Source organism: Schistosoma mansoni (genome assembly GCF_000237925.1).
Source record: "Schistosoma mansoni, WGS project CABG00000000 data, chromosome 1 unplaced supercontig 0010, strain Puerto Rico, whole genome shotgun sequence".
NCBI classification, from domain to species: Eukaryota; Metazoa; Platyhelminthes; class Trematoda; order Strigeidida; family Schistosomatidae; genus Schistosoma; species Schistosoma mansoni.
This window is the reverse complement of record NW_017385987.1, coordinates 1,363,254-1,377,874: the sequence shown is the minus strand read 5'-3', so window position 1 is coordinate 1,377,874 and position 14,621 is coordinate 1,363,254. Positions and strand designations below refer to the sequence as shown.

General features: G+C 36.6%; 2 protein-coding genes across 2 annotated transcripts; both read right to left on the bottom strand.

The window, feature by feature from the left end:
• Positions 1-1,862: 1,862 nt before the first annotated feature.
• Positions 1,863-7,993, bottom strand: Smp_019380 (eukariotic translation initiation factor 2b,epsilon subunit, putative; the record flags this gene model as incomplete). The annotated part of the gene is made up of 3 exons (XM_018791967.1): positions 1,863-2,835; positions 4,869-5,552; positions 7,238-7,993. The coding sequence occupies 3 exons, from the start codon at positions 7,991-7,993 to the stop codon at positions 1,978-1,980; spliced, it is 2,298 nt and encodes a 765-aa protein (XP_018644874.1). The 3' UTR covers positions 1,863-1,977.
• Positions 7,994-13,907: 5,914 nt separating this feature from the next.
• Positions 13,908-14,327, bottom strand: Smp_132760 (hypothetical protein; the record flags this gene model as incomplete). Its single annotated transcript, XM_018791966.1, has 1 exon — positions 13,908-14,327. One exon carries the CDS (start codon positions 14,325-14,327, stop codon positions 13,908-13,910), a length of 420 nt encoding a protein of 139 aa, XP_018644873.1.
• Positions 14,328-14,621: the final 294 nt, after the last annotated feature.

Sequence of the window (14,621 nt, the reverse complement as noted above, 5' to 3'; positions counted from 1 at the left end):
TTCGCTACAAGCTCTCACTCGACTGGTAGTGTCCGAATAAAGAGCCTTCACAAGTTTGATGTACTCCTGAGATACACCTTTCAATGACAGACACTACCACAGAACCTCTTGGTCTACAGAGTCGAATGCTGCTTTCAAGTCAAGAAAAACCATCATTGTCGGACGCCGATAAGCATGTCTGTGTTCTAAAACCTGACGAATGGTAAATATGTGGTCGATACAGCTACGACCAGGTCTGAAGCGAGTCCGATTTTCACGTGTTTGCAGTTCACGAGTCTTTGTTAAGCGTTCGATGATTATTGAGGTTGATATTTTAGATGATATATTAGTCAAACTAATCCCTCTGTGATTTTGACCCCTTCTTATATATTGGGACAATCAGTGATTGTGACCAGTCAGATGGTATTCCATTCAACTCCCACATTTTAGCTAAAATATTAGTCAATCCAATCGCTAAAATTGGACCACCATCCTTAAAGACCTCTTGAGCCAGCCCATCTGCTTTTCCTCGTTACAGATTAGCCATAGCCTTTTGAACTTCAGCTAGGGTCGGGGGATCTACTTCAATGTTCCATTCAGACTGTCTGGGAATGGTGGGTAACTGTAGAGTATCTGAAGGCCAGCTTAGCTGTTCTCTAAAGCGTTCCGCCCATCGTTCTAAACGTCTGGGCTGAGAGCAGATAAGAGTGTTGTCTTTTTCCGAGATTGTCTCACTTACACTTGACTTATTAATTCCGGTTTCTTTCATTAGTCTGAAGAGATGTCTGGTGTTGCCTACAGCCGCTGCCTTTTCCATCTCTTTTTCTTTCGTTGCCCACCACTGCTCACAGTCGTTCCTTAGACTTTTGGTTAACCTAGATCTGATTTTTTTTCGTTCCTCATCGTGTTCAGAGCCTGATGGGATGAGCTTACGAGAATCTATCAGTGCAACAGACTTAGTAGAAATCCATTGGCTTTTCGTAACCCTTTTGTTTTAAATCTCTAATAGACGTCTCTGTTGTTTCCACAGCTGTTCGTATATCGTTTCAAGCAACATCTGAGTCAGCCTCGTTCTCGGAACTACCTCAGTTGTTCTTGGAATCTACTTTTGGCTTTCTCGTCACTGAGTTCAACCGTAATGGGTCTTATTAATGTGGCTTTTCTGAGTTCAGCGAGTCGCAAGCAAACGCGTGCTCGTATTAGAGCATGATCAGTTTAAACATGTACTCCAGAACGATCGGCAGTCTTCTATTGAACTTCTCAAACGATGACTGATGGCAATATGGTCTATTTGAGTCCATCGTTGGTTTGGTGCAGGGGGTCGCCAAGTTAGATGATGTCACTCCCTATGCTTAAAATTAGTGTTTGCTAAAAATAAACGATACGCAGGAAAGATTCTGGTATTTACTGGTCTATAACTAATTAAAAATACATTCAAAACAGTTAGAACTGGTTCAAAATTATCGATTAACCTAAACAAACCAAATAGTACGAACTTTATCATGATATATACGTCAATCGTATAACTGATATAATTGTGTGATTAGTCACCCACTAGTCGTGAATATAGTGTGATAATAATAAAATCACTACTACTCGTATTAAACACCAACACAGAAAACTTGAAACTCGTAAATACAACACTTAAAAACTAGCAATGCTCTAAGCTCTACAGTAACACTAATCATTATTCTGGATGGAAATGAATTTGTGAGTGGAACCATTTGTAAAACTTTTTCAAGTTATTAATTACCAACCTACTGAATACTAAAAGATTCGTTCATCTCACCTACCAAAGAAAATGTTTATAAAGCAAACTCCTGTCACAGCAGATGTTTCGCTAGAGGGTATTGAAATTAAAGCCAATAAAAAGGACAATATGTACACGGAATAGCAACAGATTGAACTACATTTTTTAACACTTGCTTTTATCATATGTACACCTCGAATAACACATTAAGTAAAGATAAAGTATTGTACAAAGTTATAAACATGTCATCACTCATCATCGTCATCTTCTTCTTCCGCCTGTTCAAGCCAATCAAAGAAAGGTTTGATTTTTTCTCTTAATGATCGAGTTTTCTCGGAAATATCATCATCAAGTAAAAGTGGAGAATTATCTTTCCACCACCATATATCATCTTCTAAAACTAAATCATTGTCATACATAGTGTGAATAATAGACATAGAAGAAGCAAATATTAATGAATCATAGCATGCTGCATCTTCAACAGCTTGAAGATAAACTCGACCAGTATTTTGAAATCCTGACATACATGATGACAGAACAGTATTGAAGTTTAATAGGAGTTTACGAAGATTGGCGATGAATTCTGTTACATCAGCTTTACTGCATTCATTTTGTGATTTCGAAGATAAATGATCACGAGTTAGCTCCAGTAAGGCTTTTGTCAATAAGAATCCAAAATCTTCAATAGGTACATTATAAGCATGTTTTAAGGAATTAACTTCAAGTATAAGTGTTTCAGCTGGATACTTATGTCGTTCACCTCGTTCCAAAGTTCGTTTTAACTCAGTAATTATGAAGCTTTCTGACTGTTCATCATCGCCATCACTTTCAGTTTTTGATGTATCTTTTAGTTGATGTTCCAAATCACCATCACTGTCATCAATCTCGCTTGCCATACGGCGAGGTTTGCTGGATTTGCTACAACGAATATCACTAGTTCGGCTATGACTAGACTTTTGATTCATTCTCTGCCGAAGTGTTTTAGCTGCATATTTAATTCTGTCCCAAGCTGTTTCCCATAAATGACAATCTGTAAATTCATTATCTTTTAAATACACTTGGTTGGATTGTGTATCCTCCTCGGAAAGATTATCCACAGAATCGCTCTGAGATAAAAAATATATATTATACATGATACATAAATTAAAGCATATAAAGCAACTAAGTACAAGCAAAGATGGTCCTTGGCTTTGAGCAACATTGAATGTATAAAGGTTAGTAAACATGACAAACTATTCTGATGGAAATACGTTTAGAAAGGGACTAGAAGCTCTAAACTACTGGTTGAGAGTTGGATTTTAGCGACTAAGTTATCATTACCATAAACAAACAAATAGTGAGTAATTACTAAATACATTTTATGAATTCATTTATTTTCTTGTAATTCTGACAATTTCAAAATCCAGAAGCCTTCTGTAAAGGTATAAAGACTTCATTTGTAATTGGAATTAATAGATCTACTAGTGTAGTGTGGTCTACTTATATCCATATAAGTAGTATATGGCGATGGTCAGACATAGAATTTATTTTGGCAGAAGACCGATAAGAAAAGAACTGAAATGAAGCGCAATTGGTAGGAAAATGCATGAACAATGGAATTAGAGAAGATGAAATGATATTTGCAGAAGGAACAGTGAACATTGGGAAAATTGGTTGTTAATTTGCAAATTAACTGTTTGTTGTATGATTATCAGAATTTAGTGAGATAGTCTGTAATTTTTGTTTAAACATTCGATTTTCCCCAACCAGTGTTCTGTTCACAACACTAGTACGAACAAATACATTAACTCGCATTGTTACTGTAACTTATGGTTTAAGCCACAATTTTATAATAATTTTATTATGTAAAGGATCTGTGTTTGTAAACGTGCAGTAGTATTCCCAAAGTCCATTTTTAAAATACTACAGTAAGTGAGATTTTTGATATCTCGTAAACGAGTCCTATTAAGACGAGCGAAATATAGATCTACATAAAAGTGATTCTCGTTTAGGGTCTATGTGTGAGCCTAAGGATAACATGAGGAGCCAATATTACCAGCAATATTAGGTTAGATTTTAACGGTTTAGCTGAGCTAGAAAATTTTATCACAGTCTGTTTGTAATGGTATTGAGTAAGAGGTTTAATGGAATAAGAAGAACATCAATTTAGCAAATTAAAACCAATAATTTACAGCTACTATTTATTGACACAAAATAACTTTCAGTTTGGGGTTAGATAGATTGTTGAAGTTCAATGAAATCGTGAACCAATCAGTGTTAGATCACCGTTAAAAACCTGGAAGCACTGGACGGCCGTTTCGTCCTAGTATGAGACTCCTCTGTAGTACTCATTCACAATCCCAGGCGCTAGATTTGAACCCAGGACCTTCGGTCTCGCGCGCGAATGCTTAACTCCTAGACCATTGGGTCGGCATTGCTGAAGAGTCCCATATTGGGACAAAACGGCCATCCAGTGCTTCCAGGTTTTTAATAGTGGTCTAACATTGATCGATTCATGATTTCAACAAAATAAACTATTTATTCATTTGATGCCTATCAACTTGATGCGAAGCGTAACTCCAAAGGATACTAAAATCATATTGTTTAGAGAATTTTATACGCCCAGTTTACAGTTATATGTAAACCTGAGAGGAACTATTGTTTAAAATTACCACACGATCCATCTTCATCAACAGGTTGATGCTATTTAAATTACATCATCGTTCTGTATAAAAGTGCTGGTAAACTAGTCTGCTGAAATCCATAAACCGGAAATATTAAACCAGTCGAATAACTCTGATAATGAAGAATGAATTAACGTACAGCATTAATTTACATGATGAGCTTGGAACTGAATTTAATGGATAAGACAGGATCGATACCTCTATGACTTTAAGTATTGATAGATATTATTTCTTAATTGTTCTTGTTTCCGTTCCTCCTTATTTTGTTGTCGATTTACTCTTAATGTTGGTTCAAATTGTAAAAAATCCAGTTACTCAGAATTACGTGATAATAAAAGTTTTAGGCTAATAACTTATAGCTGGGGACCCATGGAAGTTGCCATTTAGGAAATGAAACAAAAACTGTGATAGTATCGAAGTGTAACATTACATCGTCAACAATTTCATTAACCGGTAAACAGGAAATTCGAGCTTACTGTCCCTGAAGGTTGTCTTTTTTTATAATAGGCAGCCCAGGCTTGTTTACCACCAACTGAAGGGTCTATAACTAAATCACCTGTACGAGGGGCAACCAAAACGCTGTTACTTGGTAAGTTACCACATCCTGGGCCCAATGTTACAGCTGCTGTTGATGACGGGCCTATGAAACAGCGGTTAGGAAGTTTAAATCCAGAAAGTATACGAACACCAGAACACAACCAAGCTACATCTGCTTTTACATGACTAGAAATATGAACGTTCTCCAAAGCGATAACACGCCGTAAACATGCATTTTCACCTACAAAACAATTCTCCCCAAGAGAACAGTCAATTAAGCAAGCAAACGCCGACACTTCACATCCAGATCCAATAAAGCACGCTCCAATTATTCTGGCTTTATGGTGAATTTTCGCCGACTTAGCCACAAAAACTTGTGGACCAACTGCTACTATTTCGGAACCTGATAGATTAGCATACAAAGGTGGCAGAGACAAATGAAATCCACCTTGTCGAGACAGAAGTTTAAAGTTTAAATCTATCAAACTACTAAGATCAGGAGCAGCCTGAAGCACAATAGGTCCTTTTGGTAACGGTTCAACATGTATGGTATATTCCATAATTTCTTCATTCGTTAACACTCCATTTACAAGATCATCCATAGTTTCATAGTCAAAATTATCCTGAGGAAACAAGGGAGAGAGGGAAAATAACTTGAATAAGCAGACAGTAAACATACTAAACATACTGCTTACAAACAATTTGTATGTTATAATGGCAATCCACTTTATTTAACAATTCATGATGTCATGCATCAGAATATGAATCATAACATTTATAAGAAAACCTGAACGCTAAAGAAACGTGAGTGGCTTACGAAACAGAACCAACAAGATGGATCATGTACCTTCAAATCTTATAACAAGCGTCTTGTATCATGGAGAAATAAGAACTTTATGTAGTTTCGTAACAGCATAAGCAAATGGCGTATGAACCAATCGTTGGTCACAGGCTACCATGGGACTGCATCTCCTAACGTTGCTCCACTGCCTTGTGGATTAGATCTCTGGGTTAAGAGCTCGGAGAGTAGTTCCCTAAGAAGACCACCCACCTCAGTTTGAGCATCCCGGATGGTATCCCAGCCCCTACACAAACTTAATGATGACTGCAATTCGATTTACACAAATAAACAAATGAAAAAACACTACAAAAAGTATGTGCATATTATGGCGTAAGATTTCAGGTCTGTCATGGACATGTTTGGTTTGTAATATTGACAAATTTAATGGTTACTGATAGATAATATATAATTTGATCGACCAATGAATGAAAAGAAGACCGAATTATTGACGCAAGCCTTAAAATGAACAGATACCGACAAACATCATGACTGATGAGTAAATAATTTTATTTGTCCTAGTAAAATGATACACATATAAAGTGTTGACACAAAACAAATATAATTTATGACGTAGAACATATACAGCTGTAGGGAACCAGTTTTGCAGATCACTCATTCGATAATTATGTTCTTCCTACCATATGGTGTCCCTCCTTAGTAGCACATTAATCGCTAGTTAGAAATTAATAAGACTTTGGATTTTGCTGTATTAAACTAAGAATACTTCTCTGATAGAAATGAGTGAATACACTGCAGTGAAATTAGACAATCTTCGCAATCAAACAATTACATTTGTAAACTCACATTTTTGAAAATTAAATCACATACAATGAGTTGAGAATGAGGAGCGGATACGCACAAAATTCGTAAACAAAACAAGTAGTTTCAAGTTTTACTATTAACTTAGTTTGGTTTTAAGATATATAAATCTACAATGTGTATAGATCTTAGCTTCGATAACAAATATCGTAGATCAATTGAAAATGCATATTGCCACTTCGCTGAATAAGTATAAACGATGAAGATAGCAGGCAAGTGGCCACTTCAGTAGATATTTATTTGGTAGACAATTGCAGTAAACAAAATACTTAAGTGACCCCAACTATTGGTCTTGCTTGTTTCTAAATGCTTTTGAAACTAACCAAATAGTTCTTTTACATTTTAATTGATGATTTTATCAGCTTTATGCTGTAATGAAATCTCAAAAAATAAATGAACGTTTTATAACACCAACGACCCTTATAATAAAATGTAACGTGAAGTTTCTATACATAATTTGTAACACCCCTTTTAATACTAAACACCAAACAGCTAAGTGTAAACAGAATAAAGTACAAAAACTCGTAAGTATTTCATTTGAAGCCATACCCATAAACAGACAGTCCTTTGTAGTTGAACATAGTTTTAAAAAACATTGTGAACCCATATTTGAAAGAACTCAATGAGATTTAAAACGCTTTAGCTCACTTGAAACAGTGGTGGTATATGGTTACCACAAATACTCAGTTGAATATCCATCAGCTGAGAAGACTCGATAACCTCACCAGGTTTCATCAAGTCGCTAAGCAAAACTGGAGAAAGGTCACGATTAGATTCGTGAAAAAGATTGATCAAACGATTATTGTTTGTTCGCGAAAATATGACGTTAACTTTGAGCTCAGAAGCTTGAACTGGACTTATCGCTTCGGTTATAGAGGGTAGTAGAAGAGTGAGTATAGCATTAGGTGTTTTTTCACGTTGTTCCTTATGTTTATAGACGAATTTCGCCAAAGAGATGCCGCAAATCAGATCAGCGGGAGCAAGAAGAAAATCTGAGACTCCACAAAGAAATTCACTTGACTCAAGATCACGCATAATATCACCCAGATTATGACAATTTTCCACATTTCGTACAAAAAGTTTCAATCCAGGAAAACAATTACCTAAAATAGTTTGATTTATATATGCTTGAACGCTTTTGTAGCTTTTAATGGTATAGATTAGGATGTTCCTGAAACCATCAGAAGCAAGAGTAGATAACGTCATATGCAGCAGAGGAACATTACTTAATGGAAGTAAACAAGGGGGAATGTAGTCACTTAGAGGGTTGAAACGATCGTATAGAAGGTCTGCAATAAGTACTGCATATAGCTCTTTATCTGTCTGTCCAAAGTTAGATGGATTTTTTATTACATTATCTGTGGGACCTCTACTTTTGGTTCTGTTTGCTTTCGACTTGTTCATTATATTGGCTAAAAGTGAACGAAAATTAATAAAGCTTTAACATGAATCAGTAAGAGGAAAATATTTACGTAAATTTATGATAGAATAGCGAAAATATCTTAATGTACAAAGTTAACAAGACCTATCCTAGACCGGAAAGCAATGCTTGCTGCATTACTCTTGCACAAACACAGAAAAACAACACAATCAAATATATTAGTTTCAACTTTTTGTTTGGTCTTAACCCCTTTCGCTTAAACTGAATGCTTCATAGTGAGAGTTTTTACATTGTTACATACACATTTGTCGAAGTATACTTTAATTATTATTAGAAATAAATACTACTGTTATGTCCTTGACTAGTAAACACTTCACACCCGTGATCTTGATAATTACCAGTTAATTTTGGTTTATCACGATTTTTTGTACATGTATATTGGCAACGAAACAGGTTCAGCTGTTTGGATTGTTATTTACCAGTTACATCTACGATTGACTGGTTCTATAAAATAAAAACCGCTTTAGACCCCAGGGAGCATAACTTTGATGTTGGTTATGACCTGTTCCTGATTTATACATTACCAACAACTTGAGCACTTTGATCTACCATTAAAATATTAACTATTAATCGCAATTTTATTTAAGCGATATAACACACAGTAATCTTTGGTTCGTGTATCTGGTATCAGAGTTACACTCTCAATCGACTCATATAAGAAATTCTTAAAGTACACTAAGATATTTTAAACTCGTAAGCCAGTTGTCAAACTGTTGTGCAAGTAAGGTTCGATGCCCCAGGTACGATATAGGTAGCTCATAGGGCAAGGTAACTAACAAACGCGCTCAATCAACACCTTATTTAGACCACAGATTAGTTCTAAATTATTAGGGTTAAGATAACTTTTGTCAGTACCTACGAGTTGGTAAGTATCCGAAGTTTTAGAAAAAGTATGAAGATCGATTTTTGAGAAGCTATGCGAAAATTTTAACTTTATGGCTGCACCTATAACAACTGAAAAATGAGGAAATTAGGTAACTGACAAAATCTGTTGTTAACTGTGATTTGATTTACATTATTCGAATGGAGCCTTTATTGAGGTAACGTGTTTTCTGAGTAGATTTTTCAGATGCAAATTACCAATCATGATGGTCATTTTGATTTGTATGTGACTATTACACGAGGATATTTATTTCCTTCAATAACCCAATAGAGGCGATGGTTGATATTCTAAAATCACGTATAACCATACTCGAAAGCAGGGGTAGATGAACTAGAATTGAAATGCCTGAAACAATTGTTCTTTAATGTGCACTTGCCAGCTGAAGATGTTTGTTAAGTTAAATTTTTTTAATGAGTATGTACTACTTATTCTACGACTCACCTGAGAAAGATTATTTATCTTTTATATATTGAAAAACATTGGAGAAAATCGTAAATAAGCAGGGGATACTTATAAGATGTAACTTTAAACGACTGGTAAATTAAAAGTAATGCACAACCAGAGATTTATGAGAACTGACTTATTGCAAGATAAGCAACCAGTAGACAAAAATTCAAGTTTTTTGATAATGTAATAAGACGAAGATTATCAGAACTATGTGATATATTAGCGCAATACATTTCAAACAATCTGATCTGTATGTATTGCGCTAATATATCACATAGTTCTGATAACCTTCGTCTTCTTATTACATTATCAAAATTTATCAAAGGGACTAATTGCTTTAAAAATTCAAGTACTCAGGAAGGGTGCCTTCCAGTATCATAAGTATAGGAAACAGTACGATGGCTGACCTATTAAGCTACATAAATGCGCCTCCATTAGGTGAATCCGATCCAGGAAATTCTCCTTGAAGATCGACATGGGTCCAGAATACAGTTATTGCAGAGGAGTCCTGCATACGGGATATTCCATACCGGCAGAAACGGATGTTTGATTACATAAGTGTCAAAAACTAGTAAAATCTATTCCGAATGAACCGCATACCTAGCTGATGCCTTGACAAACACATTATTACTTTTTTTTAGAGAAATAGACCATACTTAGCCCTGTTCTCCTGACAGAACACAAATCAGACCTATTTTTGAAGCTGATAGAACAAAACATAATCATTAGTATCTTGAGAAACACAAACAGTAATTACGGCCTAATCAACGTCCTTAGGTGGCATCAAATCCACGACAAATCAAGATCTCGTGGCTTTTAGAGCTACACTGGCCATTATTAGAACATATTCAAATGGAAAGGTGAAGCAAATAGGAATATCATAGTGGAGTTTTTATGGAAATACTGAGCCAAAACAGAACTATTAGTGCTGGTATTTTGACTGTTTAACATGATAATTGTTTCTTTAATCTAAAAACTAGGTGTCGGTGGGCTTGGGGCCAAACTAAAAATATGTTTTAATGGAAGAGCCGTGATAGTGTTGGTGAGTACAGAATAAAAACCTATTCGTTAATAGAAACAATCAACAGAGGTCAATAACGAACAAGTATGATATTTATACAATCATTTGACTAAAACTGGAGCTAAGGCCTTTCGAAGGTTACATCAACTAGATTTGAACGACACTGTTTCCGAAGGCTAGTCATTAGAATATCCAAATAATACTATATTTTTCTTAAGGGCTGTTGTCTATTTGTGTCTATTTTATTTAGTATGAAAAACAGTTACTGATGTATGAAGGCGCTTAGTATGATTATTATAGCTGGTTGGTTCCTATCATCGTAGCAGATCTATTTGGTATTTAAATGAGTCAGCTGGTTGTAGATAAAACAGAAGTTCCTTTACACAAAAAAATGTCCATTGTCTCGTTTCCAACGGAATTGGATTCGTATAGGTGTTAAGATGGAGTTTTATCCTAATGAAATCCAAATTACCAATTACATACAGGCATCAATACCCTGTCTTTTAGGTAAATTGGACCTCTGGAGCGAACTACCGAGGGGATTTCCACGCGCATTCCTGGAGTTAAGATGCTTGTCGTACACGGTGTGGCTTGAAAAATTAAAGCTGTGTACAATACCTTAGGCTAAGTGGTAATTTGCGTATAATGAACGTGATAGTAAGAAATTGTAGCGGTAAATAAATCTCCAAAGTCATTAGCTCTGTAAGCCTTCGACATGAGATGCTGACCGCATTAGTTTTAATGAGTTCACCAAGCTGGAGGGGCTCGGTCATGCATCTGCACCAGATCACGGATAAGTATGGTGTACTCAACTTCTACAACCACCAGCCAGCTTAGATCGGTCACTTCTCGATATATTGATAGCCTATCAAATATATCTCCGAACATCTCTTCTGACTTCTGATTTCACTGAGTTGACATATTACAAGTATAAAATGTGTTACTGGTTAAGTCTTTGTCAAACTTCGAATACTTGTGGCATCATTAGTAGTGAGCTCAATGTGATCTGGTACACCTGTTTGTGTGTTTTTGGAACTTCATATATCATTGCCTTACCTAAATTTTTACATATTTTGATATTTTTTACTTAGTATTTAGGGATTATTTTCTCATTCATTGCTATACTTTATATTCATCATGACGGAACAGATTTCTAAATTACTTAAGATCAAGACTTATGCACCACCCTCACTCCAGCTAATGCCATTCTTGCCCGACAACATCGAATCCTGGTTGTGCTAATCAGAACCTGACTTCCACGAGCACGGCGTGATCGATCTGAGGGTACAGGTCCTCGCAGTAGTGAAAGAACCACCATATGAATTCAATAGGTACGTCACATCTAGTATGCTTACTAGTGATGTCTCGGAACCTTAGGAAACTCTTAAATGGTTTATCCTGAAACGCGGATATCCAACCAACCTTCATAGGTTAGGCCGACTCCTCAATAAAATCGATCTACATCATGGTTCAGCAACAGACATATGGTTATGGTTGAGAGAGGTCATTGGTCAAAAGACTTGTTTAGAAAACACGTCTTTTCTAGGCTTCCCAATAAGGTGCAGGGACTGCTGGTCTCATTTAAGAACAACGCTGTAGACGAGCTAGCCGCACCCTTCGATTTTCCGATCTGCAAGCCAACTGACACGTAAAATGTTTCAGGAAACTTCTCAGGCGGCACTCGTTAACGGCAAACGTAGCCGTCTGTTGTACATCACTATTGTGGTTAAGAAAGTTCGCTAACGCGTCGACACTGGCTCAAAAATTAGCGTTCTTCCGGTTAATTCTAACGATCGACTGATAGAAACAGTTTTCAAATTACAGAAGGCAAATGGGAAACAGAACGCCACGTATGATGAAAGGTGTTTTTATCTTAACATGAGTTTACGTAGACCCATTGTTAAGCCTATCGAAGAGTCCAAATCACCCGACTGAGATAAGTGAAAAATCAAATAACGGTACTTTACTGAGTAATGTATAAAAATTAGTTTTAAACCTCAACTTATGAGGGGTCTTTGAAGTTAACCGCGTCCTTTTGTCTCAAATAAAAGGGCTTCGGTAGTGCAAAAATGTCCGTTTTTGGCTGTGTCTAAAAGTGATAACGGTTTATCAACAAGTAGAAATCGAAATAAGAGCAAGCAATAAGGAAACTGCTGAGTTTAGGCAAGGGTTAAACGATTACAAAAGATTGCGAGTAACTACTACAATGATTGAGATGAAGAGTTATAATCATAAATACGATAAATATTATAACAACATGTAAATATTTCAGAATACTATACGACAAACTTGCGTTACAACATAAGCGTAGAAATCGCTAGGAATATAACTTTTTACTGAATAGTAATAAGTATTATAAAGTAATACACAGAAGAGTCGAAGGCAGGTGAATAAGGACAGGGAATATAAAACAGACTTAATACCTATTCACTGAGTTTTTGTCGTTACAGGTGTTTCTACGCCAATCATTGGTATAAAACTGCCTCAGCATCATAATCTACTCATCGACACGCGCAAACAGAGGTTACTAGACGGAGATACTAACTGGTCTGTTTGTGTAACTTCTTTTTGCGGTTGTAGATTATCTCCATTACAGTAAGGAAAACGATCGTTCCATACTACCAACAAATACTCGACAATTAGCCTGAGATATACCAAACACAACCGAAATTAGCGTGTGTAACCAGAAATTTCACGCATCACATCACGACTACAGGAAAACCTATATTATCGAAAGCACACCGACTAGCTCCCGAAAAGCTGAGGTTGATCAAAAGCGCATTCAAGCGTATGTTAGGTTTGGGAAGTATTCGGCCGTCAAACAGCCTATAGGCATCTCCTTCACACATGGTAACTAAAAAGAACAGCAACGATTGGCGTCTAACTGGCGACTCTCGGCGTTTGAGTGTGAATACCATTCCTGATCGTTACACTTTGCCTCACATTCACGATTTGACAGCCACCTTGAAAAGTATAACTGCTTTTAGAATATCGATTTAGTGAAAGCACATAATCAAATTCCTACGGCCTCTGACGACATTCCTAAAACCTCTATCATCACACCTATGAGTTTTCACTCACGCCGTTCGGCCTAAAAAATGTTGCACAAACCTTCCACAGGCTCATCGATGACGTCTTTCGAGGTCTCAACTTCGTACATATGTATGTTATGGCTTTTAGATCATCATCAAAATCCGCATGGTTTTGTTTTACTTCCTTCTTAGCGATCGTTATATCACGACCAAGAGCATATCTCAAGCCTTCACTCGCCACCGATGTTCCAAAGACTAAAGACCGACTGCAACTTGACCGAGATTTGAATCGTAACATTAGCTTTTCCAACTCTATTCAAGGTGGTTGAGTCGTCTGAGTAGTCATCGATTCCATAATCCTTGGTAAACTGACCGGAGCTAGAAGTTGTGATGTCTTCTGAATTTTCGTTGGCACCGTAAAGAAAACGTTCCATGAGTGCGACTTTATTTTTAGAAACCCTTGAGATATCTGTTTCTATTGTCTTTGCTTTCAATTATTTGTTGTCCCCAGCCACTTTGGCATTATCACTACCGATTTCTGAGGATTTCACACTGTGGCCACCTGCAAGTTCTACAAAATTATCCTCTAATTCACTTCCCATGTCGAAAGACTCGGCTTCTGAATCCATATTAAGGTTACTAATAATGTGCTCATCGTAATCAACTTCAGGTTCGCGTATTCTAGATGAGTCAGAATGACTGGAAGCATTACTGGCGCAATATTCAGGTATTACAGATATAATGTAGGCTTCTTTGGTATCATCAGATTTGAGATGTTGCATATAGTCGTAACCGTCATCCAAAAACACTTCATAGTTGAAATGAATAGGGACTCCTGGCAAAGGTTTCGACAATTCTTTTTCGACTGGCTTTAGTTCACACTGTTTGAAATCCTTTCTGTTGAATTTTTTCATCATAAAAGACCAGCTGATTTGTTAGCGGGGGCGAGATGGGACGAACGTAGCAGCTGATGTCTTATTAAAATGACCGCCAATACAACCCCTAGATTGGTCCACACTATTAACGTCACAGTTCGATTTGCCGCCATTCAAAGTAAAACGGTTCTGGACAGAATATAGGAACCTTTCGCTTTACGGGCTTCTATATCTAGTGACAGCGGATCACCGGTGCCGCCGGATAAGAAATACCAGGTTGGTGGTAATGATTTTAGACCAGATATGAAACGACTAGCTCCACTGACAAATACG